Source organism: Ostrea edulis, chromosome 8 (genome assembly GCF_947568905.1).
Source record: "Ostrea edulis chromosome 8, xbOstEdul1.1, whole genome shotgun sequence".
NCBI classification, from domain to species: domain Eukaryota; kingdom Metazoa; phylum Mollusca; class Bivalvia; order Ostreida; family Ostreidae; genus Ostrea; species Ostrea edulis.
This window is the reverse complement of record NC_079171.1, coordinates 34,424,856-34,443,376: the sequence shown is the minus strand read 5'-3', so window position 1 is coordinate 34,443,376 and position 18,521 is coordinate 34,424,856. Positions and strand designations below refer to the sequence as shown.

The window sequence follows — 18,521 nt, the reverse complement described above, 5'->3', positions numbered from 1 at the left end:
TCTATAACATGCAAAATATTGACTTTGCGTATCAAAAAACAGCCGATTTCGCATTCATTCTTTTTTTTAAATTCATATTGTTTGCAGCCAACAACCGACACCATATTGATAATGAAAGAATAATTCTAATGGATAATTAAACATGCAAAATATAAATCTGGTTGTTGCATGCAAAAGTATTATTATTTTTCAGTTCTATAACATGCAAAATATTGACTTTGCGTATCGAAAATAGCCGATTTCGCATTCATTCTTTTTTTAAAATTTATATTGTTTGCAGCCAACAACCGACACCATATTAATAATGAAAGAAGAATATTAATGGATAATTAAACATGCAAAATATAAATCTGGTTGTTGCATGCAAAAGTATTTGTTTTTGCTAAAGTTTATTCATAATTTATTTCAAATCAACATATTCCGCTAAACAGCTCAACTTTAGCGTATATTCATGACGTCATAATAAAATGTTACGTCATTTCTATGCAAGTGGGATTAGAAGAACACCCTAGTTGTGTAAATAAAAAGAATAATTAAGCATGGTATGAAAGTTGAAAATATGAAAAAAATCTCGGCGGTATATAGCCAATAACGTCCCTTGTCCTTTAAATTTTGGTTTTCTTTTTACGGGGTAACAGTAATGAATGTAAATTTGATTCTAATCAGATTTCTTAGATCCACCTCATATAATCTGTGTAAGGGTACACGGCGCGGACCTAAGAGGTCTGATGTTGATTGGATTGACATACAAGTTAATGGTGCAGGGGTTTCAACAGTCTCATTTAAAGTCATCATTTTGCAAACTCTATGATAATATAACGATCTGCTTTGCCAATACAATCTATCATTTGATGAAACGCAATCTGACGTGTTCCATACCGATTGTTAGACCGTTCTTAATACACTGATTTTCACTACGGATAAATGGGGCCTCCGTGGTCGAATGGTTAGAGCATCGCACTCAAAATCACACAGCCTCTCACCTCCGTTGGCGCAGGTTCGAATCCCGCTCGCGCCAGTAAGTGAGAAAGTTTCTCAGTTTACTTTCGGGACGTCGGTGGTCTCTTCCCCGGTACATTGTATCCGGGTTCTCTCTTCTCTCTTCCACCAATAAAAACTGGGCGCCACCATATAGCTGGGAAAAAATGGTGAGTGTGGCGGAGAACATCAATCAGTCACTACTGATAACTAAGTTTACCTGATCAATATATATAAGGCCCACTACGGGTGTGACCGGTTAAAAGGGGATGCTTACTCACCCTATGCACCTGGTCCCACTTCTGGTATATCCAGTGGTCTGTGTTTGTCCAACTCTCTATTTTGTATTGCTTACAGGGGTTATGAGATCAATCACTGTTCGTTATCTTCACCTTTAATGTTTTTTATTCAACTGTGTATGTTCAGTATACATGTACAAGGTAATATTCGTATAAATTATGTGCTTTAAACTCACTTAGTTGAAATAAGCACTACTAGGGATAAATAATAAAGAATTACAATATATAATTGTGCTTTTATTGAATAATTACTTTCAGTCGCTCATGTCGTGAACAGATATATTCATAATAAAACAAAACAATACTAAGATTGGACGGGGATAGGGTCCCAAAGTTCCAATTTGTTTTCACTAGGTAGACAGACTGGTGCCGAGATATATTCTACAAAGCAGAAGTCTTGATGAATCGGGCTAGTGCTTCTATGATATATGGGTTTATCATGTTCATCTTTCTTCAATAATGATGGTTTCTCTCAACTCCTCGATATATATCTTCAAGTAATTTGAGATCTTCAGAGAGATGCTTACTAGTTTGAAATTCCTTTTATGTTCTGTTGCGTTTTTTATGAAATTGAAACATTAACCGGCACATAAACTAAAATAAAAAATTTAAAATTTCAATTAGAAAAAAACAACAAATGTTTCAAAGATATTCTTTAAAACAAGTACCACATGGGCCACATCGCTTACCTGGGTCACCTTGACCCATATCTGAAGACTTTCCAGATATATTTGCATGTAAAACCTTAGTCCCTATTGTCGCCCCAACCTACCCTTGGGGACCATGATTTTTACAAACTTGAATCTGAATTATGTCAAAAAGTTCTCATGTAAATGTCAACTTCTTTGGCCCAATGGTCCTTGAGAAGAAGATTTTTAAAGATTTTCCCGATATATTTGTATGTAAAACTTGCATCCCCTATTGTGGCCCCAACCTAGCCCGGGACCATACTTTGAACAAACTTGAATCTCCACTATGTAAGGAAGTTTTCATGTAACTCTCAACTCTTCTAGCTCATTGGTTCTTGAGACGAAAATTTTTAAATATATTTCCTATATATTTCTATGTAAAACTGTGATCCCCTATTGTGGCCCAACCTAACCCCAGGGAACCTGATTTGAAAAAAAAACTTGAGTCAGCACTCTGCCAGAGAGCTTTCATGTAAATATCACCTCTTCTGATTCAGTGGTTGTAGCGAAGATTTCTATAGATTTTTCCTATATATTTTTATGTAAAACGTTGATCCCCTATTGTGGCCCCATCCAAACCCCGGGGGCCATGATTTGAACAAATTGAAATTTGAACTATGTCAGGAAGCTGTCGTGTAAATTTCAGCTTTTCTGGCCGGGTGGTTCTTAAGAAGAAAATATTTATGACCCCAGGGTCGAGGCCGCTGCTTGTGGACTGCCCGTAGCTAAGTACTTCGTTACTAGCTTGAAAATACCGATGTATATTTAATTGCTGTGATGAAATTTAGAAATTAATTTCAATATTAAGGATTATCTCCCGCATGCATAGCACTTATCCATAGACGAATTTGACTCCATTTTTGGCACTATGTTTTTTCCTAAAATAGCTCTAGCAAGTTTATCGTTATTTCGGATTTCAAACATTTCGGTTGAGCATCACTGAAGAGACACTCTTTGTCGAAATGTGCATCTGGTGCATCAAAATTGGTATCATATAAATTTTACATTAATTTTACACCACCCTATATTTGCATTTTTGTGATTATCTCCCCTTTCAACAAACTTGAAAGCTCTTCCCCCAAGGATGCTTTTGACGAAGTTTGGTTGAAATTGCCCCAGTGGTTCCGGAGAAGTCGAAAATGTAAAAAGTTTACATACGGAGAGACGACAGACAGCCAGACAGACGACGGACAACAGGCGATCAGAAAGACTAAAAAGCATTATATTTCAATTAATTGGTATACACTTCTCACCTTACTGATATAATTGTACTTCATAAAAATCGTGAATTGAATTGTATTATCATATAACTGTACTAAACTGTGAAAATTTTAGCCATCCTCATATCCGCCAGTTCTGCCTTGGATATCTTGTAGAGGGTAAATTTGGTAATGTCATTAAGGCATTGGCAGTTAATAATGATACGAATTGTATTCTTTTTGCGTTAAATAGGCATATCAAACATAATTAATTGTGTTAGTGTTCTGCAAATCAATCACAGCTTTAACATTTGGTTTGAAGACTTCTTGGTAATCTTACCCTGTTTCGTCTCGCAAAGTTGAACCCGGCGTCGTGAAATCAAGATTGAAATACACTTTAGGTGACACCACAAAACAATAGCTTTTGTAGTATATTCATTAAATTTATTGGAAGACTGACAAGTGGATCATTCATGAATGAATGAAGAAGGGAATTTAAATCAATGTGCAAAACCAATCTTTTTAACCCCGTTCAACTTAAATATTAAAGTGCATATAAACCTTGTATAACACGAAGAATTAACACAGATGGTGTTGCAAGAATGTTGCGTGTCATTGTACATGGTATTAAAAAGAAATATGTGGAGTCGTGTTCCCAGTTTCTGAAAAATAACCATAACAAGCTGTCATTACATTGCATTGATAAAACAGATAATGGTCGGCATTAAAATGAGAGATATATATTTACATTTTGTTACATACTCGTGTCCACAAAAGATTTAAAGGTTCAATTTAGTTACATCCACTTATGAATTAAATAATCATATCTTTAATTTTGTAGATAGGAACGATATTGCCTTGATTTAATCACGTAGTGACAGGTTTAAAAACGGTGTTAACATTGTATTATATTTCATTAAGAAACGTGTTTTTAAATGGACACTTAGGTGATCGTGCGCAAAGGTGTGTTTTACATAAATTATCGCTGTTTAAATTTCGTCAAGAATGCCATCTTTTTAAATGGGCAATATTGCTGTAAGCGAAAAAATCATTATTTAAATACCTGTTTAGGGTGTCTGTATAAACCCAAGGCAGACCATATTGTCCAGATCGTACATATGTTGTTTGGAATAATATTCATTTTGAATACTCAGGTATATGGTTTTGTGTTACTGTTATCGGTATTCCACAAATTCAAAGGCCCATAAAATTGGTCTGAATAAGTCATCGGTCCTTCTTACACTGTTAGGTTATAGTGACTCATGAAAACAAATTGTTTAATGGAGAAAGGTTTCTTTTCCGGTAAATATGGAGAGAGAAAGTTTAAAGGTATTTGCAAGCCTATTACGTGTTTGTGATGTTTATAGCATTTCAGCAACGTTTGCAACCTCATAATTCCAATAAAATATACAAAGGGCAAATAAGAAGTAAGGCACTGTAAAAGACAGCTGCTCTCATTAATTATCATCAAACTCCTCTCCAAGATTATAATTAATCATTTAATTTCATCCATTCGTCTTTAGCCCCCTTGCAATACATCATACAAAAAAGATCATTATTATGACATACTTAAAACGAGAAATTACCCATAACATCAACTTATTAACATGATTATTATTTAGATTAATGATTTTATAAAGATTTTCTTCGTTGCTTGATCTAAAATTCTCTCCTTTGCATTTTCTGAAATTTGTAAACCTGTTGATGGATAACATATTTGATATAATTTCCAGCTTTAAGATACTAACATTTAGTGTTTAAAGCCTTTTCTTTTATTTACACACTTTATTCATCGACGTCTAAATGGATATCAGGTATCTATATGAATTTAAATCCCCATAAACGTGGATTCGGGATCATACATTCTTTTTTAAAAGACACTCATATCTAATAACCCATGACACGAATAGTTGGGTAAGATGTATACATATGCTTATACATAGGTATGTATAGGAAGACTGTTATTTCAGAGGTGTAACGATTGACTTCTTCCTGTTTCAAACGGAATTAATCTGTAAAAGTTTGTTACATTTAGGTATATTCATTGTCCAATAGTAATCGTTTCACTAGAGCAATTTGAAATTGAAACTTATTTGCCAAACTCTCTATTTTGCATTCGTTATAGCAGTTATCAAATTGATCATTGATTGTTATATTCACCTTTTATATTTTCCTTTAACTTTTTTTATAATTAGATGATAATGTATCATAGATTACAACTTTGGAGAAGCAAATTAGTATTGAATTGTATACTTTTGAATTCGCACAATTCATTCGTATAAACATTTGACCTGATTCAGAACCTATGAATGTAAAACTTATACGGTACCCATTTTGATGCACCAGATGCGCATTTCGACAAATAATGTCTCTTCAGTGATGCTCAACCGAAATGTTTGAAATCCGAAATAACTATGAAGTTTTAGATCTAAATATAGCCAAAAACAGCGTGCCAAACAAGTGGAGCCAAATTCGTCCAAGGATAAGATATATGCATGAGGGAGATAATCCTTAATTTTGAAATGAATTTTTTAATTTTATAACAGCAATTAAATATACATCCGTATTTTCAAGCTAGTAACGAAGTACTTAGCTACTGGGCTGTAGAGACCCTCGGGGACTAACAGTCCACTAGCAGAGGCCTAGACTCAGGGGTCATAATGTAAAACTTATACGGTACCAATTTTGATGCACCAGATGCGCATTTCGAGAAATAATGAATCTATTACCAAAGATACTAAAAACCAAGGAACAATTACAAAGTAGACAAAAAATGTGAACATTTCGTCCTGCCTCTGATAAATTGTGAAGTCACAATAAAAATCTTGTCGTTACTAGAGATGTTGATATAGTTAAAAATGAGGATCTGAAATCACTTATTTTAAAAGATCCTAAATTCAGAAAACATTGGTCTTTTAATTAGCGACAGAACCTCATCTCTATTATGAATTATGTCGAAGATTATGTCAGAAGATCGCTTCATATTTAAAAGAGAAAACATTGCTACCTGTCAGATACATATAAATATTAGTTGAAAATTGACATCAAGTATTCCAAGTATATGTAGGATATGCAAGTGTGGAATTAATGCGAAGTTCGTTTAAATGCAGCGGTGATAATGAGCCTTACGAAGACAATGTTACAAGTTTTGTCAATTGGAACCAAAACATATTCCACATATATCCGATCGAATTTTACATCACTTCTGCTTTATTTAACACAGAAGGATAAATAGTACGCACTTTTATCTTGATGTATCTACCACACAATCATAAAGCATATGATTCAAATTCGTTGGTAGCAAGATAACAAAGAAAATGTTCACAATGCATGGTGAGAAGACACTACCTCAAATGGGGTTTGCCTTCTATGTACAACGACCCATATAGATGCGTCAAAATACAAATTAAATAACCTGAACGGTCGCACTATGGCTTCATACCGAATCACACAAAGAAACAAATTTACAATCATATCTTAAGCGACAAGGTCGTTTGAGGTCGCTTGTTTGAGAATGACTGTATAGTCTAAAGCTACGAATGATAACGCTATACATACTTAAGCAATTTATTCAATTATGAGCAATGATATATGTACGCCATAATACACATTGTCCTTGTGTTGGCAACTTGCATGGGAATGAAATCAGTGTCTTTTCTGAACACCCTGGCAACATGTCAAAAGTTCAACACCATAACATAAAATGCATGTTGATTGAAGTCATTTCGAGAGAGACACCAAATTCTCATGACGTTATTTCCTATTTCATTTTTATGTGACTGTAAATGTCAAAGGGAAACAGAGCAATGTAGTGCATATAACTACGGTACGATAATGTTCATTTAGATACATGTTATTCCGTGGGGAATCCGGGTTAGAATAGGTCCTCAGGTGCTTGTTGTTAGAGGTGACTAAATGAGACTCCTAAAACCGAGGCCGCGTGTCAAAGCAGGCGTGACACGATAAAGATCCCTCCCTGCTCAGAAGCCGTAAGCGCAGAGTAGAGGCATACATTTTGCAGCCCTTTACCGACAAACCATGAGTGAAAAATTCTCTAGCAGAACGTTAGACAATATACAATCAATCGATCAAATACGCATAACTCGGTTTACCAAAATATAGGAGTGTTGACGGTTGTGACCCGTCAACGGAAGAAGTTTACTCCTCTTATCACCTGATCCCATCTTTGATACACCCAGGGGTCCGTGTCTGTTCTACTCTTGACTCTTTGATATGATTCATGGGATACGAGTAGATCCATTCGTTATCTTAACTCGTTCAAACACACATCACATAAAGTATACAAAATAAGCTACACAAAGTTTTGTCACCATTTGAGCAAAATGTGAGCTTTGATTAGACAGCTGTGCCAACACTAAACATTCTAATGCGGATAATTAATTTCAATGTGTTCAAATATGCCAGTCTATGCGAAAGACATCGGATCGTCGGACCTGACCGATGTGCAGTGCCTAAGGTCCGATGCGTCATTTTTTACACCGAGCCGGTATGTCCGATGTCTCACTGTCCGGTTTTGAGCTTTACTATTTTGACGCGGAGTCATTTAAATGTTTGTTATTATAAGTAAAAACTATCACACAAATCCAAATACGTAAATGAATATGATTAAAACCGCATGGACCGTCTAAAGTATTATGCGGGAAGGATCCCTGGTATAGTATTACTAGTATAATAAATAAGATTTCCTTGGTTTTGCATTTTCACGTGTTTCACTTTCATACATTAGGTTTTTCGGTCTGACAAAATTTGGTTCGGTCCGGTGTGTTCATTGATTACACAGGACCGAATGTCCTGTGTGGTCAAAAACACTTTCGCATAGACTGATATGCATGAATACAGTATTTAATTTCCTGGTGCAGCCATGTCATATAATTTGTCTTTGATATAAAATGTTCATATTTTGATCCCATCAAAACAGTTCAATACCTACATTTTCACCAAGAGATATTACACAGGAGACTCGTGTAAATTTCGCTGATATTTCGAGAGATAGGGTTCACGTAGATGTGACTAGTGAACAGGGGAAACCTATTTCTCCAAGATACATAATCCATCCATCTCGGTTTTGTATGCTTTATGTATAGAATTATGAGATTAATCACTGTGCATTAGCTATCCTCCTTTCGTTATATTTGTATAAACCTTTTAGATAGCAGCATGGCGAAAGGCATATTTAAGGACACCACAACTAACAGAAGATTGAGAATAAACAGAAAGTGAGTACCACAATATGATTTTCTGAAAACACATCATCCAGGTACATTCTGGGTATTGAATATTCATTAAGGTAAGGTTTGCGACATTTTGACATTTAGCGAACAAAGTCATGTTGCATATCAGTATGTTCACTTTTTAAAAAAAAAATCGCCTGTGTCGTTTTTTGACCAGATGGTTTTATTTTTGTGATGTTTTACATTTTCGGGATCTTTGTACAAAATAAAAACTACACGAAGCAAACTTATGGGATAAAAAGCTGGTCGAATTTTTAAAAAGAGTATTATCTATAAGATTATACTAATTGGTAGAAAAAATTAATTTTAAAACACAAAAATAGCATTTTTTACATCTTGAATAAAATTTAAATTGGCAACAAAAAATGCATATTGAGCAGCTTTACAAGGTCTACGTCAGAAATTTTTTTTTACTTTAAGCATAATATTTGGACCATAACTATTTAAGAAAGCATATATAATTACTACCCTCCGGGCTTTGTTTCCATGGTAACAGATTAAAAAGAATTATTTCATTTATGCGATTTGTCACTTTGTTTTATAATTGTACAACTTTTGATGAGTGCATTGAGCATTTTCATGAATAAGATACAATTCCAGTCCAAAAATGATATTTATACTTATTTGTCAAGTATTGTAGTATCGCATTTATTAGAAATTAAGATGTTGAGTTTTTTGGGGGTTTCTTTAAATTCAATACAATATTTTCAATATCCCGGTGGATTTTCCACGGCCCTGCTACGTCATAAATTCCGTGTTACATTAGCCCGAACTTATATACTACATCTTGGAAATAATTTCTCTATCCTTGTTCCATTGCTTGATGTTTATTTACGCTGTTGAACATACAACTGTAACCTTCGTGACAATATAAAGCCCGGTCAGTGGTGGATCTAGGGGGGGGGGGGGGGGGGGGGGGGTAACGTAAAGTTAGTAAAATGACACTAATAAACCTGTTTTATGTCGACGTTATGCAAATGTTCCTCAGACAAAATTAAGACTATTTTAAAATGTACTAGAGAAGACCTTTTTATTCTTGAATGTACATGATCATATCTGTCGCGTTTTCCATATTTCAAAGTTCATGCGATAAATCGCTCTATCAGCGCAAGTCAATGTCATAGCATTGAAATATGAAGTACATGTAATTGGAGAGCATTGTCAGGTTTATTTTTAAAAATACTTATGAATGTCATAAAAAAGTCCTAGCTTCGTTAATGTCGAACCCTGTCTTTGAGGATACTATTCACAAACAATGATCGATTATAACATCAAAATAAATCATACTTTCCCTAGCAAGATTCGCAGAGATTACATGGTCACAACATAATTTTAATGGAAATTAGCCGTAGAGCATACCACATATGCATATTTAAAAAATTGTAGACTTTTATAATATCAAAGAAAATAATTTATAAATGATCATTTCAGAAACATTGTTATTATTTTGTCATAGATGGTTACACACACGCCGCTTGACACTTGACAGCGGTAGTAGATAACAAGTAAATATTATGACATTTTCCGTCGATTCAACTATGACGTGACGCATTTTTTCATTATGACGTCATAAACCACGAAGTGCACTGGGGTATATCGAGTTATTTCCCTGTTGTTGCAAACCTTACCATAAATGATGCTATAGATATGAAAGAAACACAATATAAGCGGTTCTGGATAAAATGTAAGGAAATGTTTGAAAATAGATTCAACGCCTTTCTTTTTAAGATCTCCGTCAGTGTTTAGGAAAAGCTTTCAAAGCGACCTGAAAGATAATGGTGCAGATATTGCCGGAAAAAGGAAACGTGAGATTGACAAAGATTTATATATAAAGTACGTTTAACGCATCTTTCACACAGACACTCATTTTCCATAAACAAAATGAATAAACAAATGGAAAATGAAGTCCAACACGTATGAATTCAAATGAATTAAGATTACTCCGTTTACCTGATCGAGATATAGTGCTCACAGACCGGTCGACAGGGACTGCTTACTATTCCTAGGCACCTGATCCGACATATGGTATATCCAGGAGTCCGTATATGCCAAAATCGTGATTTTTACATTTGTTACAAGAATTATGACATTGATCCTGTTCGTAATCTTCACCTTTTTATATATACCGAGATACATGTTGAACAACCCGAGTAATACATGTCCATTCCTGGTCTGAAAGCAAATTTCCATGAATGATGTTATATTAACAATTTATGCATGCTATGATAAACATTGCTAACCAACAAATCTCAAATATTACTAAGACCATATTCACTCTTGAAAATGGCAATTGTATTTTTACGTGACCCAGATCCGCCAAGTTGCCTATCACAATTGACCTGTGTCTGTCGTCGTGCGTCCTCAGCCATTCCATGAAAGGCGAAGATAACGAACAGTGATCAATCTCACAACTCCCACATGCAATACAAAATAGATAGTTGGACGAACACGGACCCCTGGACACACCAGGAGTGGGATATACCAGACGTGCGATCAGGTGCCTAGGAGGAGTAAGCATCCTCTGTCGACCGGTCACACCCGCCATGAGCCCTATATCCTAATCAGGTAAACGGAGTTATACGTAGTCAAAATCAGTGTGCCAAGAACGGCCTAACAATCGGTATGAAACATGTCAAACAGCACTGGACCCAATGACAGGTTGTACGACCATACAATTTGCGAAATGCTGACTTCAATCGATTCAGTTCAGATATATAAACACCATATGCAAGTGATAATTGAATATTGCTACATAAATATGGGAAGTTGACGATGGATAAGCTGAAATCATCCCGTTTGTCATACAGTTGAGTTGTCAGTTTGCCGTTAATGTCTACTTTCAATAAGATATCTAAGTATGAAGTAGAAGTGGACGAGTCTGTGGTGTCCTTTATTCGAGAGCTCACATGAATAAATGCTTCCTCCTTTAAAGTAAGCATTTTGCAAATCCTATTGACGCTGTAACGATGTAATTTGTCGGTACAACTTGTCATTGGGTCAAATGCATTCTGACGTGTTTCATATTAATTGTCAAACTGTTTCTGACTACGTATTACTCCGTTTACCTGATGAAGATATGTGGTTCACAACCGGTAAATACCAGTTGGCATGAGATGCTTACTCCTTCTCCTAAGTACCTTATCCCACTCCCTGTATTTCCAGGGGTTCGTGTTAGCCCTACTCTTAATTCTATATTACCATATGAGTTAGGAGATATATGATTGTTCGGTATCTCCTCCTTTTCATTGCATACGTCAAAACGATGAATCAGATGCACAAATTCACCTAGGCATTTGAAACTGAGTAAAACTTTTTATATTTATCATACACAATTCTGTCTAAGGTATCATGATATTCGTTTCTAACAGTTTGATCATGACATATGCACTGTGTTCCTTTGGTACAGCATCCATATAATTGTTATAGGAGAGGAAGAAATGAAAATGTCCCGGGTATAAAACAAACCTTTGTCTCCTTTGACTTTGGACCCGTTGAACTCAATTGTCATCGTTTCGTGTCAACAATACTACAGTGCCTTTTGAATTCTGGTGACTTCAAAATTCAACTTGAATTTGGAAAAGAATTGTTGCTGATACATCATTCAAGCACTCCTGTCGAAGATATTGGTCTGCAACTTTTTGCGTCTCAACCATCATGTGATAAACCAAACAAAGGTTATCATTTTTATCTGAAAACATTTAAAGTATCTAAATGAAAAGTTTAAGCTCTATTCATCAAAGATCTAAAGAAACAGACTGCGGATAACTACCTTTACCTGATCAGGATATAGGGCTCACAGTGGGTGTGACCGGTCAACAGGGGATGCTTACTCCTCCTAGGTACATGACCCCACCTCTGGTGTGTCCAGGGGTCCGTGTTTTCCCAACTATCTATTTTGTACTGGTTATAGGAGTTGTGAGATTGATCACTGTCCGTTATCTTCACCTTGCATGCAGTTGTTAGTAGTCTGTATCTGCAAATATAGACAGGAATAAAGTGTACATGTCCTATATATAATTCACTGTGGATACCCACATATTTACGTCTACACGGTTGATTTACTCCCGCATGCTCTGTCAAATATCTTGACACTTGTGTAGAAGGAAGTTGCTCTTTAACTTCCTCGGTACTTCACAAGTCGTACCCGAGATATATTACAGGGATATAGATGTGAAATCATGCATCCCATTATTTCCAACTATTCAGCATACTAATAAAAGTTAGAAAACGATACTTGATCCCACCTCTGGTGTGTCTAGGGATCCGTGTTTGCCCACCTATCTATTTTGTATTGATCTTAGGAGTTATGAGATTGATCACTGTCCGTTATCTTCACCTTTCATGATAGTTTCGAAAATGGAATATTACGTACAATGTGTTTGACAGATGTGTTTTTAATGTATACCATACTACTAATCAGGATAGTTCTTTTCATACATTAACTACCAATTACTCCGTTTACCTGAACAAGGGATTCATGGCAGGTATGACCAGTCAATATGGGATGCTTATTCCTCCCAACTTCTCTACAGGTGTCTCATGGTCCATGTGTACCCATTTTGAATTCTGTAATTGTTTATAGAATGTAGGAAATCGATCACCGTTTAATATCTATACGTTTTAATTGTATAGGCAGATGTGTAAAATGAAAATAGTGAACAGTAGTCAATCTCATAATTAAGAGTAGGACAAACAGGGGACCCTGGGGGCTCCAGAGGTAAGTTCAGGTGTCTAGGATACGTAAACGTCCCTTGTTAACCAGTTAAACCGATGGGGCCCAATTTCTTAATTAGGATATAAAAAGCGATTTACCAATTGGTCTTAAACACGTCTGACAGTATACAGCAAGGTGTTACTAGTAAATTATATCATTCAAACAGAATTTGCGAAAAAAATATGATCTTATAGAAACTTATGTATTTCCCATAGAACAGTTAATCGCAATATAATTGAACAAATAGCAACAATACGCTTCCACTAGAATGCGGATGTTTTGCACATCTCCGCAAAGTTCCATTACATATGGTATTTTCACAATTGTCCCAATATATTACGATCAAAAATTACAGTGATACATGTATCTGATCAACATATGTATTGCAGATCTAGTGATTAAATTACATTTGGTAACAAAATATGCCCATGTTTATTCCCATTTGATATAAACCGTAATAGAAATGCGTCCACAGACTCTGTGACAGACAGACATATTGACGGGGTGAAGAGCCTCCTTCCCCCCCCCCCTCTCGGAGAAGGAAATAAAATTCTATAAATAATAAGACAGTTATGTATAACCTGGATGTGTTTTACATTACAAAATACCTACATTTGTTTCACTGTCACCGTAATACGCCAGTTTCGAGATAAGAGCTCATCTGTGTAGGAGGTGCAGTTAGTTGAACTTTGAATACTTAAGTGGAACAGAGTGCCTCTACAGTCAGTGAGGAAGACGATGAAATTTATTAAAAGCGGCTTCTCTTGAAATATGCAAATGTGGGAAATACTAAATACTGTCAAAAGAAATGTTTTACTGAAGTGGAACCATAAAATCAATCTCATATTTGCAATATACTGGATATGATACGAAAAATTGTACGAACATCCAAATAATGTGATATAATAAAAACTCCCTGAGTACTTATCACTTACTTGGTTTGTGTATCAATTGAATTGGGGTGATAAAACTACGCATGAGAAACTTACTGAGCACTTTCGCTCATGCAATGATGGGTATTTGTCCCACTCCCGCATGTAAACAAATTGTTTCGCGCCTTACTATATACGAGGGTTCTCCAAATGGAAATAATTCTGACGCATTTCGAAACCGACGTATTTTTGTGATGAAATATCAAAACTGACTGTGAATTACAAATGTAAATAACCAGAATGTACTCAAAGGTCATTTCTTATGTGACCTTTAAGGATTATGTGTACTTTGTAGATGGAGTTGTCCTTAGAGATACAGTTGCCTTACGTTATGTCGACGAAAATCTTGAAAAGGACAAGGTACTCTTTTACGCTTCGTGCTAACCATTATTGATTAATTACGATTGTAACACGCACATTGATTGACTAAACAATATGCTTTATTTACAAAATGCATAACTTGCTACCTAAATCACTGCAACTTCAGCGATACCTTGTCTAATATACATCAAATTCAAAATTATAACCATTATCATTTACATGTAATTTTGTTTATAAACGCACAATTGGATGAGCTAAACAACATGATTTATTTTCAAATAACATAAGATTTGCTACCTAAAGCATTTTGACTTCATTGACACTTTGTATAATTCATTTCAAAATTAAGGATTATCTCCCTCATGCATAGCTCTTATCCTTGGACGAATTTGGCTCCACTTTTTTGACACGCTGTTTTTGGCTATATTTAGCTTTAAAACTTCATATTTATTTCGGATTTCAAACATTTCGGTTGAGCATCACTGAAGAGACATTATTTGTCGAAATGCGCATCTGGTGCATCAAAATTGGTACCGTATAAGTTTTACATCATGACCCCTGGGTCGAGGCCTCTGCTGGTAGACTGTTAGTCCCCGAGGGTCTCTACAGCCCAGTAGCTAAGTACTTCGTTACTAGCTTGAAAATACGGATGTATATTTAATTGCTGTTATAAAATTTAGAAATTTATTTCAAAATTAAGGATTATCTCCCTCATGCATATCTCTTATCCTTGGACGAATTTGGCTCCACTTTTTTGGCACGCTGTTTTTGGCTATATTTAGCTCTAAAACTTCACAGTCATTTCGGATTTCAAACATTTCGGTTGAGCATCACTGAAGAGACATTATTTGTCGAAATGCGCATCTGGTGCATCAAAATTGGTACCGTATAAGTTTTACATCATGACCCCTGGGTCGAGGCCTCTGCTGGTAGACTGTTAGTCCCCGAGGGTCTCTACAGCCCAGTAGCTAAGTACTTCGTTACTAGCTTGAAAATACGGATGTATATTTAATTGCTGTTATAAAATTTAGAAATTTATTTCAAAATTAAGGATTGTCTCCCTCATGCATAGCTCTTATCCTTGGACGAATTTGGCTCCACTTTTTTGGCACGCTGTTTTTGGCTATATTTAGCTCTAAAACTTCATAGTTATTTCGGATTTCAAACATTTCGGTTGAGCATCACTGAAGAGATATTATTTGTCGAAATGCGCATCTGGTGCATCAAAATTGGTACCGTATAAGTTTTACAATGAAGACATACATAATTGGAAGTATATATTTCAAGAGATAATAGTAAACTGTACAAGATGAATTAAATATCAAGGTATTAATGGGTTGTTGCATAACTTGTGTTGCAGATTAAGCTCTTTATAAGCTCATTAGAAACAGCGATACGTAATTTGTACCACTTCTTGTTGTAAAATACTATGTTATCTAATCCATCTCTTACATACAGAAGCACTAGTTAGTTATCGTAACCAGAAAATTAAAATTTTGAAATCTGTAAATGTTAGTAACTTGGCCTGGAATACAGTAATAGAGTGTTGTAACAATATCAAAACATTATGATAGATAACGCTCAGAAAAGTGAAATTTAACACCTAAAATAAATACAATATTGCTTTTAGCTTTCACAGGAATTGATGGCGCACCTGTCAAAATCGATAGAGAAGGGTCATTTATTCTTCGTAAGTGCTGAAAACTCGTCGACGTCAATGGGAAGCTTTCTGAAGAAGTACAAAATAAAATTGTCCCCAAATCAAATCATCACTCAGACAGCGCAAATGTCAAGGATATATGAGAAAATGTATGACGATTTAGAGAGAAATGTTGAAGATGTAAAGACAGCAATAGACACCCCATCACCGTACAGCAAAAGACACGCAATCAGAAGAAAATTGACATGTATTGAAAAGAAGCTTAAAGAACGAAGAAGCCCAAACGTCTCTCAGAAAACTGTAGAAGGGAATTAGAAAGGTAATGATATATCCTAGATTTGTTCTATATTTACTAGACCTACAAGAACATTTTACACCTATATAACACAGTCAATAAAAATCCAATACCTTATAGCGATTTTCTTGCGCATGTAAGGCGAATATAACCAACAGTGATATCATGACTCGAATAAGAAATGCAAAATAAAGAGTTGGGCAAACACGGACCCTTGAACTTTCCAGACATAAATAGTATGCAAGCTGAAAGTTTGGCGGACATGTACGAACTACGAGTAGTTCCATTCATAAAAGTTGATAAGCAGTGTATTGTCAAAAGGTATCAAAAGAGCGTTTTACTATAGTGAAAAAGACCCCAAAAAAGTCAGTTTAAAAAAATGAATAAAAAAACAACAACCTGTAATTCATTTATCTCTCAAACTGATATAAAGAGTGTTATATATACCTTATTTATAGAATAAGTGCAACATAGACTTATCTTTCTTCTAAATCTATAATCTTTGAGTACTAACACTTTGGGTACCAATTCGACAATTAAACTTGTGGCTTGATGTCAACATGCACAAATAAGCCAAACTAATCACCCCCGGAAAGAAACCGGTATTCTATATCGTTGTCTTCTCATTGATGTTAGTCAGCTAAAGCTGTGGTGACCAGGAAACTGAATATAATATCGCTAGCCTTCTACATATCAATTGTTTCCTAAAAACAAGTAATTAATTACTTAATTCGCGGACAACAAAATTATACTAGGGATCAGTAATGCTACTCAGAAATTAGATGGGTATCAGTGCGTCCATGTTTTGGTCCCAGTGTCAAACAAACCTCTCCGGTAGGTATAATCATGAGATGCATATAAGACTAAAAGGGATAAAACGATTAAAATAAATGTGTCAATTATAGAACGAACCTTTAAATGTATTCATATGAAAAGAGCTTCGTGAGACTGTAGTTATTTGCTTCTCAGATTGTACGTTTATCATTTAGTGCTCTGGACTTTGGGGTTATTGCATACAGAACAGACAGTGAAAGCCTTACAGTTTATATCAACCAACCATGGACAAGATCGCTCGATGCAAAGCTATGTTTGTTTGATATTCGTAGGATTGGTTAACTATATATCGTTAACCGAATGGTGACTGTATTATCTGCCATAATACTATCCATCTCATTGCGATCCAGTCTCACCCTCCAACACCTCCCAAATGCACCAACGTAGTGAAGTTGAAGTGTGTTGTAGTAACATACATATGCTCCGTATGGGACGTATGGGTTATCCCATGGTTTAAAAATAAATAAATATAAATAAATAAGGACCATCGTGTACCAACACGTCTAATGACTGTGGTACTGTCTTTTGATGGCCGGACACATACATGTGGTCATATGTCATAAATTATAATCAAATAAAGAAGTAACTTATAAATGATTAATAAAATTGATAAAGAAAATTTAATATAATAATTTTTATTTGATTTGATTTATTTAATAGATCTAATTATAATAATAATTTATGTTTAATATATTATATTTTATAAATAACAGAATATTTAATATTTATTTGGATTTGGATTTTAATAGAAGGTAATAATTAGTAATAATTAGTAATATTAGTAACAGGTAATAGTAATAGGGATGTACATGTAGGTATGTATATACATGTGAAATAACTAAAATATATACAGAAAAGAATTAGGGTAGGGTCGCCAAAGAAAATTTTGATAATAGAGTGCTACTAGTTATTAGTTATTAATTATAAATTTTGCCATACAACAATTTTGAGATCGTCATTAGGCAAGAATTTTGAGGTCGTCATCAGGTGCTACACCTCATACCCTGTACCATGTTTCTGTAGCTAGATCCAGCTTATAGCACGACATGGCTCCCTAACTCTTATTCGATAGTATGTATTATGTATGTAAACTAAAGATGTATATCGTAATAAAATAATAAAGTAAAAAGGTTAGTGAGTTAGTTCATATAACAAATTAGTATGACATAGATTAAATTATGACTATATTAATGGCTATAATAATTGATTTTAAATTTTTTTTACCCGTGATATTATAGCATAATATTTTACATATAAACACATAAACATACATTTACATATGCACAGATATATACATATAATATAATAATAATTGTAATCCATATCCATATTCATATAGAGAGAAAAA

The 18,521-nt window shown here is 34.9% G+C and overlaps 1 protein-coding gene across 1 annotated transcript; it reads left to right on the top strand.

Annotated features, from left to right (window-relative positions):
• The first annotated feature begins 4,037 nt into the window (after positions 1–4,037).
• On the top strand, positions 4,038–18,387 carry LOC125663130 (uncharacterized). The gene is made up of 7 exons (XM_048895442.2): positions 4,038–4,319; positions 8,336–8,402; positions 10,146–10,250; positions 11,844–12,091; positions 14,359–14,423; positions 16,015–16,363; positions 17,329–18,387. Exons 2-6 carry the CDS (start codon positions 8,344–8,346, stop codon positions 16,357–16,359), a joined length of 822 nt encoding a protein of 273 aa, XP_048751399.1. The 5' UTR covers positions 4,038–4,319; positions 8,336–8,343; the 3' UTR covers positions 16,360–16,363; positions 17,329–18,387.
• The last annotated feature ends 134 nt before the right edge of the window (positions 18,388–18,521 follow it).

What these genes read in the sequence shown, in the direction of transcription:
- LOC125663130 (XM_048895442.2), top strand. Translation starts at nt 8,344, where the DNA reads ATGGCGAAAGGCATATTTAAGGACACCACAACTAACAGAAGATTGAGA. An exon ending in GACAAAGATTTATATATAAA is followed by an intron (nt 10,251 to 11,843) that starts GTACGTTTAACG and finishes TAATTGTTATAG; the next exon opens with GAGAGGAAGAAATGAAAATG. An exon ending in ATGTGATAAACCAAACAAAG is followed by an intron (nt 12,092 to 14,358) that starts GTTATCATTTTT and finishes TGTACTTTGTAG; the next exon opens with ATGGAGTTGTCCTTAGAGAT.